The following is a 20,270-nucleotide window of genomic DNA, read 5'->3' as shown; positions in this document are numbered from 1 at the left end:
AATGCAATATTGCAAATGTGCATAAAAATAAAAACAGGTGGACGGAAACATAGCTAGTGTCTATATTTAGGGTATTTTTAAATATTAGTTTTTCTCACCGCACTAGAGTCCACATCACTGTGAACTGCAACTGTCTTGATGCCCATCTTCTTACAAGTTTTAATTACCTATGAATGGAAATAAAGAGAATTAAGACATGTACATAAATGCGAATATTTATATTTCATAGTAGTAAAACTGCACTGAAGGTTCATGTAGCTTCATGTACACAGTTATGCATGTAGGACTTCACTCTGATTTAAAATGAAAATGGCCTAAAGACAAATGTAATGTTTTGCCTTAAACACACTGAGAAGAACCTTCCTGGTGAAGAACGCACACACTCGCTTACCCTGCAGGCGATCTCGCCTCTGTTTGCAATGAGGATTTTATCAAAGGTCTGTGGAAAGGAAAAGGGAACAGGGCGATTAAGACATTTGTTTTGTCAACACTTGATTTGTCCACAGTGTGTGTGCTCTAACTCTGACTAAAGCTCAACTCATTTAGCTGTAAGTGAAAGCTGTTCAACACAACACACACTGCTTTTTATTTGACAAGAAAGTAAAGAGAAGAGATAAAATTCTTAGAGATCAAGTTCTTCTAAGTGCAGAAAAAAAAAAAAACCCTAATATAAATAAACCGTATCAGGTACAACAGGTCCAAAAACTACTTTAGCCATGTTCAGACTGTAAATACTAAATTACTGTTAACTATTCCCTGACGTGCAATGAACATTCACAAGTTCTAATGGGGAGATCTAGATGATTCTGAGTGTTAAGGTGGATGTTAGTGTGCTTTAAAGATCAAAGCATGAAGCTTTGCTAATGTTGTCTGCCACATGTAAACAATTTATGGAAAAACTGAAGGAAGTGTCTGCCCATAAACCATGTGTCAAGATGAGCCTTGGGCAACGTGTATCCCAAGAACACATTCCTAAACTCAAAGCATATTTGCCCATATTACTACACCCCCAATCCCATAACACACAACACACATACACACAACCCCTCCAGGCAAAGGTTGGTTGTTGGAGAATGGCACATCAAAGCTACATAGATGCAACAGGATTTTGGAAGTGTAGAAGCTGAGAAGGTAAAAGTGATGCAACGGAATTTTGACCCTGATACATGGGGTATTTCTCAAAATATTTGCTTTATTTGACTTCTCCAAACACGTCCGTTGTCTTTGAAAGGTCAACTTTTCAGAAGCTACGTATCACTCTCACTAATACATCAATAAATCTATAATAAATCTCTCACTAATAAATCAATACATACATTTATTTTGTGCTAATTATACTACAAATACATTTAAATATTCACTAAATAAAAATACCATGCCGTTCCACACCCATAAGACCTTCGTTCATCTTCGGAACACAAATTAAGTTATTTTTGATGAAATCCAAGAGGATTTTTATCTCCCATTGAAAGCAACAAAATTACCGCATTCAAGGTCCAGAGAAGTAGTAAAATATTGTTAAAGAAGTCATTGTGACTATTGTGGTTCAACCTTAATGTTATGAAGTGACGAGAATACTTTTTGTACACAAAAACAAAACAAAAATATTGACTTTATTCAACAAAATTTCTCAGTATTGGCCAGCTCCTGCATCAGCATCACACGCATGTGTCATGCTGCTCACGTGAACAGCGCCGGCCAATACTGAGCTGGCGTTCTGGCGTAAATATGGAAGCTCTGCTCTGTGTCAACTGCGTAGGAGATTGACAGGGAAGAGGAAAAATTGTTGAATAAAGTCGTTATTTTTGTTTTGTTTTTGTGCACAAAAAGTATTCTCGTCGCTTCATAACATTAAGGTTGAACCACTGCAGTCCCGCTGAGTATTTTAACAATGTCTTTGCTACTCTGGACCTTGAATGTGGTAATTTCATTGCTTTCTATGGGAGATAAAAAAAAAATAAAAAATAAAAAAAACACTCAGATTTCATCAAAATATCTTAATTTGTGTTCAGAAGATGAATGCAGGTCTTGCGGGTTTGGAATGACAGGAGGGTGAGTAATTAATGACAGAAATTTCATTTTTGGGTGAACTAACCCTTTAATGCACTTTAATTTTCTTAAGTGATATGTCAAATATGCTACTGGATTTGAAGTATACTTAGTATAAAATAAATAAATGTATTTTAAATAGATTTTGGTATAGGTTTCTTTTTTTTTTTACTATTGTTTTCATCGAAAATGCCACATAAACAAAACTTGTAAAAATGTTATAGTAAAATCTGTTAATTGGTTAACAGTAAATTCCCTTACTCTATATGGTGAAAACTTTCTAATAGATCTAATAGGATATTTCATGTAATTCTTACAGTAAAATACTATATGTACAGTATTTCAGAAGTATTTTGGAAGAAATCATACAGTCCAAAACTGTAATTTGACATTCCCAGAAGTCCCTATCAGACAGCTCACATTTAATGGTTTTTCACTGAAATAACTTTCTTTTTAGTTTTTTTTTTTTTTTCTTCTTATCAGATATGTGCATTACGGTTTTATGTTAAATCTCATCTTGATAAATTAATGTTTCTTGCATTATTTTAATGTTGTGCATGTTACCATTAAGGTGTTTTGTATTTGTGTATTAACCCAATCACCTTCAATATCAATGTATGTACCTCAGCTTATAGAAAAGCTCCTTGTGATGAACTTTGATTGATCATGTGGCAGTATAAGCATTATAAAAGGTAAAACAAATTTTAGTACTTTGTTATATAAACATTACTTTAGAAAATGAAATATGTTTTTATACTGTAATTTTAAATTAAAATCACATAATCATTGATGAGGGAAACCAAATCAAAAACTATAGCAACCAGAGGAGGACAATCTAAAAACAAAACTAACAAAACACAAACCACAGATATCTGTAGTAGGGTTCTCTGAAGATTAATAACATTTACTAGAGCTTTAACCAATATTCATTTTTATTTACACATGAAGAAATATCTAACATTAATGATAAACTAAATCCTGTGAAAATTAGGGGTAACACTTTATTTAACGGTGTCCTTGTTACAAACGTTACATGTAGTTACTATTGTAATAACTACAAAATGCATAATTACATGCAACTCACCCTACACCAAACCCTAATTCTAACCTTATAAGTATATGTAGTTAATTAATATTATTCAGTACTTAAATGTATAAACTGAAACACACACCTTAAATTAACATCCAAATTAGCTTCTAAAGTTTATTACATATATAACTATTCATACATGTGAATAACTAATTAGCAGATGCACAGTCAACTTGCTCTCAAATGTGTTTCATGGACCAGCATCGATCGCTGCTACTATGTTATCTACGTGTACATATGGTTCCCTCACTTTCCCAGCCTGTCATCAACGCCATGTCAATTGACATAAAAGAATGACGTGACCCGTGCACCTTCAGTGTTTGACTGGGAATCTATCATACAGGCTGTCAAGCAACATCTGTATAGGACTGTAAAAACAGTACAGTGTGCACACGCAAGGACATGAGGAAATGGAAACAAGGATGCACAGTTAAAAAAATGAGAAGCATCCATGAATACAAAACACTTCTTCTATCTGACTTACCTTCTCATTTGGGTCATTCACCGTAGAGTATCGGCAGATAATAACACCGCACCTCTGCTTAAGACAGACATGCTAAAAGACAGAGAGATGGTGCTGTCAGCAATGAATGAAACCATTTATACCAGAGATGCCCAAACCCAAAGGTGACCTTTGATTTAGCATATCATGCCATATCACAAAAATAAAATGTCACTGAAGATTATCCTAATTTCTAATTTATCACTTTGTTTTAACATTTTGTTTTTGTTTTATTTTTGTTTTTATTTTGAAATGTATACAAAACGTGAATTTATTTATTTATTTGTTGGTTGGTTGGTTGGATTATGATTAGGGTTGCAAAATTCCAGGAATTTTCAAAGCTGGAAACTTTCCATGGGAATTAACGGGAATAAATGGGAATTAATGGGAATATATGGGAATTAACAGGAATTAATGGAAATAAACAGGCAATTTGCACAATTGCAGGTTAGCCTATAACAGGGTACTTAAATGTAGTTGAAAAAAAAACATCTTGCAGCATAATTTTGGTTAAAACAACCATATTTAAAGCAATTTTAGTTAGTTAGTTAGTTTAATATTTACCCTGCACGTTCCTCAATTACATTCACACAGCACACTACTTACTGCAGGGCTATTGACGCCAAACCCCCTGCATGCACTGTGCATTCCCCCAGTCCATAACATGTACATTTGATAAAAAATAAAGAAAAAAAAAAACAGTAATATTGTGAAACATAACTATAATTTAAAATAATGGTTTTCTATTTTAATATACATGAAAAATATAATTTATTTCTGCGATGCAACGCTGAATTTTCATCATCTTTTTCCCAGTCTTCAGTGTCACATGATCCTTCAGAAATCATACTAACATGCTAATTTGATACTCAATTATCAATGTTATGCTGCTTAATATTTTTTTATAATCTGTGATACTTTTTTCAGTTTTCTTTGATGAATAAAAAGTTAAAGAACAGCATTTATTTAAAATAGAAATCTTTTGTAACAATATACACTACCGCTCAAAACTTTGGGGTCAGTAAATTTCTTTCTTTTTTTGAAAGAAATTAATACTTTTATTCAGCAAAGATGTGTGAAATTGATAAAAAGTGATATTAAAGTGATATTGTAGGAAAAGATTTCTATTCTATTCTGTTTAACTTTTTTATTAATCAGTGAATATTACAATGATTTCTGAAGGATCATGTGACACTAAAATAACACATAACAATTGCTCCAACAAAAATATATTTATTTTACATATTTACTAAATTAGAATTAATTGAATGTGAAAAATAAATAACTGTTATTTGAACAAAATATTTATATTTGTTTTTATATGATACATTTTATATAAATATTATAAATTTATATAAATTTCCTAAAATTTCAAATTAATTCCCTAAATTCTCATAAATTCCCATAAATTCCTGTAAATTCCTGTTAAGTTTCCAAATTGGAATATTTCCAGAATTCCCCAGGTTATGTTCCCGTGGAAAGTTTCCAGAAATTTATCGGAAACTTTCCGCCCCTTTGCAACCTTAATTATGATATAGTTGTATATAATACAGCATTTACGTCTCAATCAAGTTTGATTTCTGGCCCTTCATAGTAAAAGGTTTGGTCACCTCTGGCTTATAGAAGTTCATTAATAAATGTTTTATGACTGCTAACACTGTGTTTTCATTTACAGTAATGAAACATTAAAGACATCACCAGCAAAACATAAATATGCAGAAATATATATTTTTTGTAAAATCCATATTAAAATTGTTTAAATATTATTCATAAGTCTGAAAGAAACTTATACATTTCCTACTACTGGCTCACAGTGACAACTGTTTGGAGAGAAACAAGGTTTGTGATTTACAGTTGCTTACAGCAAAGAGATTCATATTCTGCCTTGACGGTCATTTATAAAAGTGGAAATTAGATGCAATCAAACATATAAGCTGCTGTGAGAGTTATCGTTAGTTGTGAGCGTCAATCACAAGAACTTTCCCTATACATTGGGCACAGCTGAATCATTTTGACATTGACATGAGCTCACTGTCATCAGTGATAAAGACATTTGGTTCTTTCTTCCTGCAACAACAATAATGAAGAACACACCATGTTCTTTTAAGGAGCAGGTGATGTTTTATAAATAAAACTTTTGAGTTACCAATCAATGAAAGTGTCCGTATATCGTGACAAGTCAAGTGAACATTCTTGCTGATCTCTAAGACAAGCCAGAGCGCTTAGTCAGATAACGTTACAATGCTTTATACATAATTCATTTAACGAATCAGATTCGTTACATGAATTGTTCTCCTACACGCAGCGATTTCAGATATCAAACGCTCACCTTAACAGCATACAAAACTCTTTGAAAGCCTGCAGCGCTTCTGTAAGCCGCCATGATAGTCGGAGCTGCTGAGACCAGAGCGGCGCGCTCTTACGACGTAACAGGCAGAATTTGGGGGTGTTTGCCCTCTCGACCAATCAGATGCGCTCAGATGTGTCACAACCCGAAATGTGTTCCAAGGAGGGGTGAGACAACAATTGGAAGTTGAACGACAGGTTGCTGATGAAAACCGTGACCTTGGAGGCTAAATCTATTCTATTGTATCTGCACGAATCGCCAAAGTATGATTATGCATTAAAGATTGTTAATATTTCATTAAAAATTATGTTTTTTGGTTGGATTGTTTTAAATTTGTTTTTGTATTACATTTTGTTTTTTATTCAAGAGTTAAAATTGTCCAGTAGGTAGCTACAATTATCCTTATTAATTATTTCCTTGTTTTATATTGAGACATTATTCCCTGAAAGTGCACTATACATCCTGAAAAAGCTTGCAAAGGATGCTGAAAATAACCGTTTAACCCTGATTTCCATTAACTATAGACCATACCTGTATTTCTACGTCACAGTCAGATACATAGCCTATTTATTCAAATAAATTTTGTAACCTGTCCTATGTCTTCTTCGGGACACAAAATCTCCTTTATTCTATAGCTTCTAGAGTTTCTGTAGCCTATATTTTAATTGGAAATTTAAACGTGCATGCAGGCAGTCAAACAGCTCCCTGTTTGTATTTTTCTTGGTTTAAATAGCCTATTTATGAAATAATAATTAAACATATAAGAATAATAGAAAATAAATAATAATTAGCCTACTGTTATTTAAATAAATACATTTTAATTTACACCAAGGAGAAAACTTTTAGACCTTTTGATGTCTAACATGATGTGAAAAAGTCAAGTAAGCCTATAAACACAAAATGTCATTATGAATTAAAATCGTTCTTAGAAATTTGAAATAAACGAAAGAGACATGTTTTATTTTTAGTTTCATTTTATTGTCTTTATATATTTTCCTTCATTTTACCGTTTGGCATTTGTTATCACAAGAATTTACATCTTAAAACTGAATAACAATGTACAAACACTTTAAAGGTAACAATTCTGTACACATTTTAATCGAGGTGTTTTTCATAAATATTTTGTATTTTTATCAAGTAGTATAACCATAATTTAAGAACAAGAGGCTTTTCTCAAAATTACTCGAAGTGGATGATTTCCAGACATCTGTAACATATCCTACATGGAAATAATTCTTACAATAAAATACATTCACAAATTGTATCCATTTTAACGCACTACATTTGACTTTGGCACTTAGGATCCCCGTTAATACTTTTATGGTAAGACAATCATGTCACGTCAATAGCTCTAATCTACATGACAGGAATACTGAATTCATACATGGTAACTTGACACGACATTACTGTAAAACAATTGACATTACAGTCAAAAAATACATCCTTCTTTCGCAAACAAATTACCAAAGTACATTTTATTCTTCATATAAAAACAGCCTTCATTTTAGTCACATAATACTTTTCGGCTTACTTCAGTCACAGTGCAACACTGAATCTTAGACATGCTGAGAACATAAACCCTCATTTAGGCTACTATTTACAAATAATATTTTCTTTTATATGTTCGTTTTGGTCCTTAAACGTACCACTCGCTAAAATTAGACGTTAAGCTGCTGTGCCCGCTGCTGTGCCCGCTGCTGTTCAGTGCAGCTGAGTCGGGCGACATGGTGCTGTGCGTCTCCGAGCACGGAGAGATCAAACTTGAGGGAGTGGAGGACTCGTACCCGGAGCTTCCAGCAGGAGAGGAGTCGACTACCGGACTTTGATCCTCGTGGACCTGCAAAAACATCAAACAGAGTTAGTTATTTCTGTCTAAACGCTGATATGCAAGGCAATGGATTGGTTAATGAATTGGTAAATAGCTGTCAGACGGATTAAATTCTCACCTTCATGTGTTTCCTTAAAGAGCTGGGATGTGTGTACGACTTGTCGCACAGTTTGCACAGATATGGCTTGTCAGACGTGTGAACGTGCATGTGCTTCTTCCGGTCACTGCTGTTGGCGAAACGTCTGTCGCAGCCGTCGAATTCACACAGGAACGGTTTTTCTCCTGAAAGAGATTTTATTTTAAATTATTTTGTTTAGATATAAGTTTTACATCCTGGTTTAAAAACTACAGCACGCAGAGTCAATGAATGCTACTTCTACAACTACTCTCTGAAAAAGTAGGCTGACTTTGATGCTGCAAATGGAGTGATGGCGTACCTCATTCAAATTTAGTCTGCGCATTCAAATTAAACAGCAATTCACACTTGCAAAAGCATCAGCTTTAAATAATAAAATATCACTTTAGGATTTCTTAAGTTTAACAGCTGCTGACACCAGGATAACAAACCTAGACAAATGTGTTGTTTTTGGTCTTACTGAGGTCAATAATGTCATTTAGAGTAGCGTATTCAGCAATAAAACCAACTGAAATGTCAAACGAACAAGTAGTAAATGTCAAACATTTCAAGTACTGCATAATAAAATCTAAAGTAATATTTAAAAGAACTTTAGTAAATAGCTAATCACCTGTGTGGGTCCGTTTGTGTATTTTCAAATTCTCTGAACGCGCAAACACCTTGCCACATCCCGGGAAGGGGCACGCGAAGGGTTTCTCTCCCGTGTGCACTCTGATGTGATTGACCAGTTTGTATTTTGCCTTGAAGGGCTTGCTCTCCCGTGGACAGTCCTCCCAAAAGCAGACGTGGTTACACTGTTCGGGACCGCCGACATGCTCCGTGGACACATGCGTGACCAGCTCGTGCATAGTGCTGAAAGTTTTGCTGCAGCATTTTTTTGGGTCACCAAGCTGCTCCGGGTCGATCCATTTACAAATGAGCTCTTGTTTGATGCATTGTTGTCGCATGTAGCGGAAGAAAGCGCCGGGATGGTGCGCCATGTTCATACTCATATTTAGGCCATACTGACTGTAAGGATCGGCCCGCGCATTGGGCACTTGGTGGTACTGCTCCGTTCGCCCGAAAACCTCACCGGGTAATCCAAGGCGTCCGTTCAGGATGTTTGGAGAGCCGTGATGGGACCCGTGCTGCTCATGAATTCCGGGAAAAAGTAGGTGACCCTGACCTTCTGGGTGAGAGTGATGGAGAGGCCCTGCTGTGGAGCTGAAGATGGGGTGTTGTCCGCTGCCCGGTGTCGAGTCCCCAAAGCCTCGGCTGCGCAAGAGGAACTCCCTGGTGGAGTTGAAAGTGGAGCTGGCGTACGAGGCAGCGTGCGCCGCCGCATGCGCTCCAAGAGCGGCTGCGGAATAGCTGGTTGCTTGGGGCGCAAAAGCTGCGTTCTGGCCCGGGGACAAATCGGGGTGGTTCAGTTTGAACGCGCCCATGTGCGCCGATTCCATGAAACTCATATCTCTGTCCTGCGTCTCGCTCACAGCCGAGTGATGCCTTGTGAACGTGCCAACTCCTAAACCAGAGATCTGGTGGCCGGCGTCCAGTAACATCACCACGATTTTTGATTAAAGGATGCGTAAAGACACTACACAAGAAAAAAGTAGGCTGTGAACAAACTGAGTGTCTGTTACTTGCCTCTAACAAGGTTAATTAAAACTCATCCCACGTGATTAAGTTAGAGTGAAATCAAATAAATCATTCTGATACGATGGAAAAGCTCTAAAAATTTACAAAATGTGTACATCGGTACAATCAGTGCGCCAAAGTGGAACTAATAGCGGTTGCGCAGTTTCTCTGTACGTCGTGTATCCAACTGAGTGTTTTTGCGCTCCTGACTGCGCTTATCTCTGGGGTCTCTCCAGGGCACCCCACGCCCCCTCACGACAGTAACCCCGTTTCCCAAATCTAGGAATCTCATTGGTCTGTGTAACTCCCAAATCCCGTTCACTCGACCAATCACACGTTTACTCACCGTGAGTAATCAGGGCTGACGGTTCTTGGTGCTCCGCCCAGTTTTATGCGTTTAGTACGAGAGGAGAGTCTACGCTTGATGTGAGGGGGAAAAAATCAATGAAATACAAAACACTGTAGTAGGCTACAATAGTATTTTATGTCGACATTTGGTTTGAATTCAGTAAATGTGTTAAAATTGGTTTAGTGAGTTTTAACATAAATTTGCAGGTCTCTCTTATTTACTTCAGTCAAAAATTGTCATTGACTAGCCTAAACAGATTTCATAAATCGCTCACTTATCTACACAACTGTGTGAAACAGTCGAGTCGTGATATTTTCCTGAGTGGAAGTTTCTTTTGTGAGCCCAAATCGAACATTTTATTTTAAACTAGTGTCTCATTTACAGCATATCAGTGGTTTTAATGCTTATGTCAGGGGTGCGTATTTTTGGAGTGCGCGCCATTGCGTTATGGAGAACTGCGCCATGTCAGTGACTTGTCCTCGTTTTTGTATTTTGATCGGTAATCTCAGAAATGCTGCATAAAACGATAGATTGTGGCTGATTGAAAGGGTTATCATTATATATATAAAAAAAAAAACATAATGAAAACGTCTCAACCATTTTAGTCTCCAGAGTAAAGACTTATGTGCAATTTAAGTTACTAACTCACAATGTTCCTTTTTGTTGTTTTGTTTTGCAATGAATAATCATATTTTAAAATCCGCCGTGTGAAAAATAAATTATTAATTATGCAGGCCTACTATTTTACTAACACTTATTACAAATTGGCCTATGTGTTACAAATTAATTATTTTTATTCGTTCGAATCCAATAAGAATTCGATGTATAAATGACATTTGATTCTTGATGTTAAACTAGCATATTTTAAGAGCTAGTCGACCTCAGTGTGTTGTATTTTCATCATCTCTAACAGAATCTAGTCCAAAGTTAATAGGAAAACACACTCTCCTTCTTTCCAGCGTCCCCGAAAACCAACACTTTTGTCTATAGCTTATTTGGACAAGGGCTCAAGCCTTAAGTCTCAGAATGAGCAGTCAAAGAGAAGGAAGAGGGAGGACATGAGAGTGTTGTAAAGAGGTAAGTCACCGGCTTTGAACTGAAACTTATTATGGGGACGGATACCGCTCGGGTTGTCCTGACAACGGCGGTGAGATGGGAAGTCTCTCCATTGTGAATGAGTTGCTCCTCTTCAGAGGATATCTAACCTTTAGACACATATTTACGTGGCGAGACTTGAATTGGTGACATACACAGACGAAGAGACGCCGCTATTCCATGAGTATAAAATCAACAGTGTCAAGAGGTTAAAATGGAACAACTGACCCTTTTCACCTTTTCTGAAGAGCACACAACAACTTCATGCATATTTCAAAAAATTCACTCCACTAGTCAATTACAATATCTGAGGCTCACATAGTAAAAAAAGCACTCGGAATTTAAAATGTTTTGTTTTGCTCGTAATTCGTCTAGACTTGAATTTTATTAAGAAAAGGCAAATGGTCAAGACAAACGCAGCCTATATTTCCTGTCACGTTTCTCAATATGCAGTGGATGAAGTTTAAATGTCAGCCAGCAAACGGTCTTACCAACTGACCTGTAAATGAATTGGAAATTGATTCATTAAATCAATTACCTTGAGCACGTCATAATGTTTTGCCCTGCGATTCTGTGAACCGTTCTGAACATCTTTCAAACTTTTCAAAAGGTAGACCTTTTTGATAATTTGGCTTATTAATTTGACTAATTTTTCAGTATGACATTGGTGTGTCTTGAAGAAGCGGTTTCATTTTAAAGCACTTTTATTTTCATAATTTTAAAATTAAAACAAGATTATTTTAAACAAACAGCAATGCAGGAGAAACGCTGCACTGAAATTATTTTGTTAGGACAAAATAGCCTACATCTCGTTTCAAAATCTTTTTTTTACATTTAAATTAGTTATCAAGTAAATGGGTAATGGCAAAAAAAAAATAAAAATAAAAATAAAAATCTCAGGAGAAAAGACTTTGAATTGGTCTTAATATTAAAAGTATAGAGGCAATATTATTCTGCGTAATGCCCTGCAACAACACCGCCACTCACCCTCAAACAAAATCTCTTTATGTAATCTGAAATATTTTAGATTTATTTAAGAAATATTTTATTGATTTATTTAAACAACCCTATGTATATTTAGTCACATTTAGTATATTTTTTACCCATTGTTGGCTCAATATTGTTATAGAAATGAAAAATGTATCTAAAACAATAGACGCGAAGGGGTCTGTGAGCATATTCTTAGTATCTCTTATCTCTTAATTAAAAAAAAACGCATTTTTGCTGAATATGTAGGCTATGCTACAGAACAAGTTTTGATCAATTTACCAAATGAATTCTTGAACAGGTGGTCGTTCTTTTCCACATCCTGTATCGGGTTTATGTGCATTCTTGTCACCCAGAAGTTTTAAACAATTATAAACTCAATTTAGAATCATTTAATTTATTTTTAAAGGCTATCTGTGTATATGGTAAATTTGGGTCACAGTAATGATCCCCGGATCTGTTGGTGTCTCTGACAATAACTTTGTGTGTGCGTGACTTCCTGATATTGAATAAGAGGCGCAAAATGTCCCATTAAACAATTTGCAAAATGTGTGAACACACACAAACATGCACACACATTTGCAAATCTCTGAGTGCAATACAACGCGCGCGCGTGTGTGTGTGTGTGTGTGTGTGTGTGTGTGTGTTTGTGACATTTCAGGACACAAATTTGTATAATGACATGGGTATGACATAGGTATTACAAGGAGAGGGTGACTTATGAGGACATTACCCCATGTCCACATTTTTCAAAAGGCTTATAAATCATACAGAATGAGTTTTTGTGAGAAAGCAAAAATGTGCACAGTTTCCTGTGATGGGTAGGTTTAGGTTTAGGGGTGTAGGGGGATAGAAAATACGGTTTGTACAGTATAAAAACCATTACGCCTATGGAATGTCCCCACAATTTACAAAAACAAACCTGTGTGTGTGTGTGTGTGTGTGTGTGTGTGTGTGTGTGTGTGTGTGTGTGTGTAAATGAGCTCATCATTCAGTGGACTAGTCAGATGCACTAATGAGCTGAATCACCCATATGCTATTTAATGTTTCTGCACTGTCAACCACTGAACCAGATCTCTCTCTCTCTCTCTCTCTCTCTCTCTCTCTCTCTCTCTCTCACACACACACACACACACACACAGTTTGTGTGGGCAAAATCAGTGGGGGAACCTCAACTCTGAAGTTCTGAAATTCTGCCATTCAGAAACATAAAAGCTCTTTTTTTGTTCACTCCTTGGGTTTCCTTTCAAACTGAGTGGCAGAAGATGTTGATGTTGCCCACAACACCACCCCCCATCCCACCCCCTTATATATTCATAAGTGACAGAAAACAAAACAGCTACAATGACAACAGACTTGTGTGTAAAAACAAACAAAACTTTCCCTCGGCTGATTCGTCATTGCTGGAGTCTGAGCCGAATCTCACATTTGGCATGTTTGATTTGCTGCTGGCATCACTCTCATATCATGCTTGACAAAACCCACACCATGATCTCAATTTAAAACAAAAACAAAAACATTGGCTTGAGACTGGTCAGAGGACAGAAAAGATGTCTAGTTATCTGACGTTTGAGGTGGGTTTATTTAGCCAAATTTAAAAATGATGGCGTGAATGTGGGCATTCAGTAGAACTTTGACAATTCTGACACTTACATCTGGCAAATTTGCATAAATACCATAAAAAAGTTTTTCATCATCACAGTTCATCTCTTTTCTCTTTCTCTGTCCCTTTTTTTCTCAAAGGCACACATACACACACATTTTTTGAGGTTCAATCCCCAAAAGCCTCTACAATCATTTGAAGTTGCTACTCCCCAGGAATAATGCTGCTATGGCAACCATATATATAAAGGGTAGTTTGGAGGGCTTAGCATAATATCTGCACTGACAGACAGGATGGAACAGAACCACTGCAGGGAGAAACAGGGAACCATGTTTGGCCCTATTGAAAACAGTAGCAGCAGGCGTCAGTGCCTCGTCCCACCTGCGTTTCTCAGGAGTGAGCACCGACACGGCAGACTTTGTGCACTTATTTTAATTAAATGTATTAATTAAACTTAAAGAGTTTAAATGTCAACAAAGAACTACAAAAATAAAGGTTCCAAAATGGGGGTTTTGCAGCAATGCCATATAAGAACCATTTTTGGTTCTCCAAATAACATTTCAGTGAACATTTAAATAACTTTTTGTGTGATGGAAAGTGTTCATGGATTGTTCATGGAATTATCAATGTCAATAAAGAACCTTTTTATATCACAGTCTATTTATTAGTCAAACACTCATGAAATACATTAAAATGCCAGTTACATTATCATTACAAAATTTGGGGTCATTCATATTTTTTTTTTACTGTTTTTGAAAGTTTTGAAAGACTTTTATGATCACCAAGGTTGCATTTATTCAAAATTACATCAAAAACAGTAATATCTATTTTCTATTTTAATATATTTTAAAATGTAATGTATTCCTCTGATGGCAAAGCTGAATTTTCTGCATCATTGCCCAGTCTTCTGTGTCACATGATCCTCCAGAAATCATTCTAATATGATGATTTGCTGCTAAACATATTTTATTATTATCAAGGTTGAAAACAGTTGTCTAGCTTAATATTTTTTTGTGGGAACCATGATACTTTTTTCTATTTTTCCTTCCTTTTTTTTGATGAATAGAAAATTCTAAATTACATGATTTTATTAAAATGATTTGAAATACATACAAATATATTTACTGTTACTGTTACTTTTGACCAATTTAATGCATCCTTGCTGAATAATAAAAAAGAAAGAATAATAATTTCTCTAAAAATCTTACACACCCCAAACCTTTGAACAGTAGTGTAAATTAAAAACAACATTAAATAAAGTAAAGAGACATAAATTCTTTATTTGTTTACTAAGTGCATACAGTTCTTAATTGTTAAAACTTCAGAATAGTAAGCAAAAACAACATTTTAAGAATTTTTTTTTTGTTTGTTTTTTGTCATTTTTACACTTGAACGCCTAAAGACAATAAAAGCAATTATAATTATTATTTACAGTTATTATTTAATTATAATTTACAGTGTAAAGGCTGTAACATTTCATTTTCTTCCAGAAACATTCCCACCTGAATCATTGTATTGCTGTGTGACAGTTATGCATCTGGCCATATATCCCTTCATAACAGTGACCAAAGGTGTGGGACCAGCTTCAATTAAACCTCTCTGCTGGAGAGAGAGGCACACAGGCTGAAGGGGGCAGATTAAATGTTTCTATAGAGCTGAGGAGATCATTTCACCATGGGGAGAGATCAGAAAGAGATTATGATGGTGATGGAGGGAATTTGGTACTAGAAAATGACATCTAAATCAACATACAATAATCAACATTACTGTCCAATGGTTGGAACAATATAATTTGGATCACTTTGAATCTTTTTTGCTGGGAAATGGAATGTTATTATTTATTATCCAGATTTTAACCAAATTAAAATGGTTTCCAAGAGTGTAAGTTTGTTATTACATGGTTATAACATAGTTTGTCATAGTTTAGAACTGCTTTGCATGTTTACTTACCTATTACCAACACACCTACAATGATATGAGTGCAGTGTCTGTGCAAACATGGCTCTTGAATGATTCGTTTAGAGCAATTCACACAAGTTATTATGCAGAACGTCACATTAATAAACAGGAAAACAGCTCTCATTGCACCCACTTGTTGGAGAAAGTGTTAACGGCAGTACGAACTGACGGCAATATCTATGGACCTTTAAAAGGTTAGTTCACCCAAAAATGAAAATTCTGTCATTAATTACTCAACCACATGTCGTTCTACACCTGTGACACCTTCAGTCATCTTTGGAACACAAATTAAGATATTTTTGATCAAATCCGATGGCTCAGTGAGGCCTGCATTGACAACAAGATAATTAACACTTTCAGACGTCCAGAAAGCTACTAAAACATATTTAAAACAGTTCATGTGACTACAGTGGTTCAACCTTAAAGGGTTAGTTCACCCAAAAATGAAAATTCTTTCATTTATTACTCACCCTCATGCCGTTCCACACCCATAAGACATTCGTTAATCTTCGGAACACAAATTAAGATATTTTAGTTGAAATCCGATGGCTCCGTGAGGCCTCCATTGGGAGCAATGACATTTCCTCTCTCAAGTTCCATAAAGGTACTAAAAACACGTGAGTACAGTGGTTCAATATTAATATTACAAAGCAACGAGAATATTTTTGGAGCGCCAAAAAAACAAAATAACGAATTATTTAGTGATGGTCGATTTCAAAACAATGCTTCAGGAAGCATCGGATCATAAATGAATCAGTGTATCGAATCTGCTGTTCGGAGCGCCAAAGTCACATGATTTCAGCCGTTGGCAGTTTGAAACGCGATCTGAATCATGATTCGATACACTGATTCATTTATGCTCCGATACTTCCTGAAATCGGCCATCACTAAATAAGTTTAATATTATAAAGCAAAGAGAATACTTTTTGTGCGCCAAAAAAACCCCAACAAAATAATGATTTTCAACAATATCTAGTGATCGGCGATTTCAAAACACTGCTTCATGAAGCTTTGAAACTTTACGAATCTTTTGTTTTGGATCAGTTGTTCTGATCGCATATTAAACTGCCAAAGTCACGTGAACCATTGACATTTTGAAACACTTATGACGTAACAAAGCTCATTTGCTGAAATCACGTGACTTAGCAGTTTGACACGCTTCGAACCACTGATTTGAAACAAAAGATTTGTAAAGCTGAGAAGCTTCATGAAGCAGTGTTTTGAAATCACCCATCATTAGATATTGCTAAAAAGTCTTTTTTTTTTTTTTTTGGCACTTTTGGGTGAACTAACCCTTTAAGGTAATCAGCTAACCTAGCTATAGTTCTTTTTAATGTTGGAATTTCATTCGATTTAAATATCTAAATGCTAACGAGAAGAAGAAAAAAATAAAAATAAAAACTTTTAGAGATCATTCTGCATTTGTGATCGACATCGATTATGCTCATCTTTGCTGACTCCTTTGAAGGTATCTTCAGTAAAAGGCTCTATATTTAAGCACAAACAAAAGACCTGAACCGGAAGTGATGCGACCTGTTTTACAGAATACGGAAGTTTACCGCACATAACCCCCATTTACAATCAAATTATCTCCAGTGTGTGAAAGAAATAGATTCTGTAGCCTCTTAATGTTATCACCTGTTGCTAAATGACCAGGTCATATCACTCTCAGCAAGAAATCTAAGATAGAACCCCCATCGTCCGAGTTTCAGCCGAAGAAGGGGGGACAGTGGAACTGATGATCGGGCCGAAGAAGCTCTGAAGAGGCTAAAGGTCAGGGAACAATGCCTATAGAGAGAAGAGTTACCAAGATGGACGACACATGGCCTTAGGCCATCCACATCGGAGGAGGCTCTCACCCGCCGGGCATCTGTGGACAACAGGTGATGGAGGACAATACAATAGTGTTTCATAGGCTTTAGTTCAGCATTATCTTCACATAACTGCAAGTTAACACAGACTGATGCTGGAGCCACAGGCAAAGAGGACTCTAATGGGGTCTCTAGCTGTGAAGATTGTTTCAGGTCATAAATGCCAATTTCTTTCCAGGTTATTATGGGTTCACACGGTGGAAGCTATATGATATGGTTATTTTAAACGTCTGGTTCACTGCAAGGGAATGACATGACAACTGCTTCTGAAACTACAAGCTTCATTGCTGTTTTGCCTCAGAACAGAGAGAGAAAAAAAAGAGTTGGTAGTGAAGTACTTTCATTAGATGTTTTAGTTTGAAGCATTTATGTATGAGATATATATATATATAGAGTGGCAGAAACAAAGTGAAGCCAGAGGGATTTGGTATAAACACTAAGGATCCATCAGGTTTTGATGTCACACTGAGATTCTACTGATGTGCACAATTTGCAGGGGCCTGTGTTTCTTCACCACACTTAGATCAAAGCAGATAGTCATTGTTAGATAGAAATCCTGACTGTAAGCTGTTATTATTTCATATTTTTCATCACATATATATATATATATATATATGTACATACACACACATACAAGTAAAAAGTTATGTAATCAGATTACTTTTTGAAGTAACGCATCACTTTTTCAATTTACATTGAAATATCTAAGTTACCTTTTCAAATAAGTAATGCAAGTTACTTTTTCACATGTATTGACTGGAAGCTCTACTGTTTCCATGATGAGAGAAATAAAGTGCAGAGGCGTTGTGTATATGCTGTGTAAACAAGATGGTTATTGCACAAAAACATTCAGTATTCCTCAAAATGAATAAAAACAGTGAAATGCAATCTCATAATTTTTGGCAAACCTGTAATAATTAACTATATTAAATGACACAAATTTACTTTATGTATTTAATCTCACTTTATTAACAAATGTCTTTGCTGCTGACCTTCAATGATCTAATTCAACCAATAAGCAAAAATTACTGATTAGATTTAGAAATAAGAGTCTTGAACTATATCCTATCCATCATTTTCCTTCAACATATAACTGCATATATATATATATACAGTCTTCACCTTGAACATTTCATTCATTAATACAGTTTATTCACTATAGTGGTAATATAATGGTAATAAAATATGACAAGATCTCAGAGATAAACTGTGTCAGAAAAAAAAAAAAAAAATCTTAATTATGTCAGATAACACTTGGTCAGGTCAAAGTGTCTGAATAATTTTTAGTCCCACATTTTTTCCCAAATTTTCCTGCACCCACTAATAAAAATATACCAAGAATGTCTGAATAATGTTTGGTTTGACTGTATACACACACACACACACACACACACACACACACACACACATATATATATATATATATTCGATAAAGCACACAAAAAAAGTACGTGCAGTTAAAAGAATTAAAATACGTTGAAGGGAAATGATGGAACAAAACATTATAGATGCACCAATATTAAATTCTGGGAAATACCAATTATTAGGCAATAATTATTTTACTTACCAATAATCAATAAAATTACATACTATTTTGTTGAAAGAAATTAAAAATGAAACATTAGAAACTAAAATCAGGCTAAAACAGTGGTTCTCACTTACAAAGGTGCAACAGGATGTCTTAAAAATATTTAATTATATAAAAAAAAAATTAAACAAATTAAACTTTATTAAAGTGCAAAAATCACAAAAAATCATATCTTTCCCCTGACTATATCTTGAATCTTATACAATCACAAAAAAACAAACAAAAAAAACAAAACAAGATGAGCTGTCATAATTGCAACAGAAATACCAGAGGAAATATTGTGTTGTTTGAGCCAAAAAGATTGAGAACTACTGGTTTAAAATGTGCAAATGAATTTAGGCATCACAACATTATAATATAATCTATATTATATTTAAAATATTTATTTAAAAAAAATCAATATTAATTTTGAGGTTGGTTTAAGATGACATTTAATATCATAATTAAATTATTTGTATTTTTAAAGATTTACTTCCAGTGAGTGCTAGATGATGGCAAAAGTAAACGGAAACATGAGCACTCTGAGAACTGAGAAATGAGCACACACAAATTAAATACCCAATATCGTCTGATACCAATAAATTAAAAAAGTCCAATAGCCTATGGTATTGTGCATTGCTACAGAACTTCATGAAACAGAATAGAATAGAATAGAATAGAATAGAATAGAATAGAATAGAATAGAATAGAGCTTTATTTCCACAATCAATTACACTTTGTGTTGAAAATAATCAATAGAGAGTAGATAAACTACACTTAAGCTGCGATGGTAAAAATGAAGGATATGTGTCCTACAGCTCTTAAGAGGCTTTAAATGAAGTAGTTGATAGCTACTTCTCTTGAGGGTGTCAAGGATCCTCAGGGACTTCAATAGGGTCTAAATCCCATCATCCACGCTTCCAACCGCCCTCCAGCATCAATCAGACTTACTGGGACTCATTGCATAATTAACCCCAAGATAGAACACAGATTAACTGTACATACTGACCCTATGACGTTCTTATTCTTATTTACACTTCAGTGGCGCCATTTCAGTCAACTCACTAAGTATTTGAATGGAAAACAAACCTCAAAACTACAAAATAATCTCAAAGGACATGAAACAGGTCTTAGTGGAGTCATTAGACAGGATTAAGGCAGTGTAGTGTATGAAACAGGATAAAGTTGGATTAATTAACTTCAGGAGTCTAATCTGATCTCTTCTAAAGGCCACTTCTACCTTAGCAAAGGAGCTACTACACACAATCTG

At 35.2% G+C, this 20,270-nt stretch overlaps 2 protein-coding genes across 2 annotated transcripts in view; both read right to left on the bottom strand.

The window, feature by feature from the left end:
- The window catches only part of pcca (propionyl-CoA carboxylase subunit alpha), a 60,273-nt gene extending 54,155 nt beyond the window's left edge, over nt 1–6,118 (bottom strand). Inside the window, exons 1-4 of the mRNA XM_048197103.1 lie at nt 5,971–6,118; nt 3,624–3,695; nt 392–439; nt 99–167 (exon numbers count right to left, since the gene is read on the bottom strand). Coding sequence (XP_048053060.1) covers nt 99–167; nt 392–439; nt 3,624–3,695; nt 5,971–6,024 — 243 coding nt within the window. The 5' untranslated portion in view covers nt 6,025–6,118. The remainder of the gene's footprint in view (nt 1–98; nt 168–391; nt 440–3,623; nt 3,696–5,970) is intronic.
- Nucleotides 6,119–6,956: 838 nt separating this feature from the next.
- Nucleotides 6,957–11,718, bottom strand: zic2b (zic family member 2 (odd-paired homolog, Drosophila) b). The gene is made up of 3 exons (XM_048197102.1): nt 8,563–11,718; nt 7,935–8,098; nt 6,957–7,825 (listed from the first exon to the last, which is right to left on the bottom strand). Exons 1-3 carry the CDS (start codon nt 9,491–9,493, stop codon nt 7,625–7,627), a joined length of 1,296 nt encoding a protein of 431 aa, XP_048053059.1. The 5' UTR covers nt 9,494–11,718; the 3' UTR covers nt 6,957–7,624.
- Between the last annotated feature and the right edge of the window lie 8,552 nt (nt 11,719–20,270).

Source organism: Megalobrama amblycephala, linkage group LG7 (genome assembly GCF_018812025.1).
Source record: "Megalobrama amblycephala isolate DHTTF-2021 linkage group LG7, ASM1881202v1, whole genome shotgun sequence".
Classification (NCBI taxonomy): Eukaryota; Metazoa; Chordata; class Actinopteri; order Cypriniformes; family Xenocyprididae; genus Megalobrama; species Megalobrama amblycephala.
This window is presented reverse-complemented; position numbering and strand designations above follow the sequence as displayed.

What these genes read in the sequence shown, in the direction of transcription:
- zic2b (XM_048197102.1), bottom strand. Translation starts at nt 9,493, where the DNA reads ATGTTACTGGACGCCGGCCACCAGATCTCTGGTTTAGGAGTTGGCACG. An exon ending in ACACAAACGGACCCACACAG is followed by an intron (nt 8,099 to 8,562) that starts GTGATTAGCTAT and finishes AATCTCTTTCAG; the next exon opens with GAGAAAAACCGTTCCTGTGT. An exon ending in CTTTAAGGAAACACATGAAG is followed by an intron (nt 7,826 to 7,934) that starts GTGAGAATTTAA and finishes ATGTTTTTGCAG; the next exon opens with GTCCACGAGGATCAAAGTCC.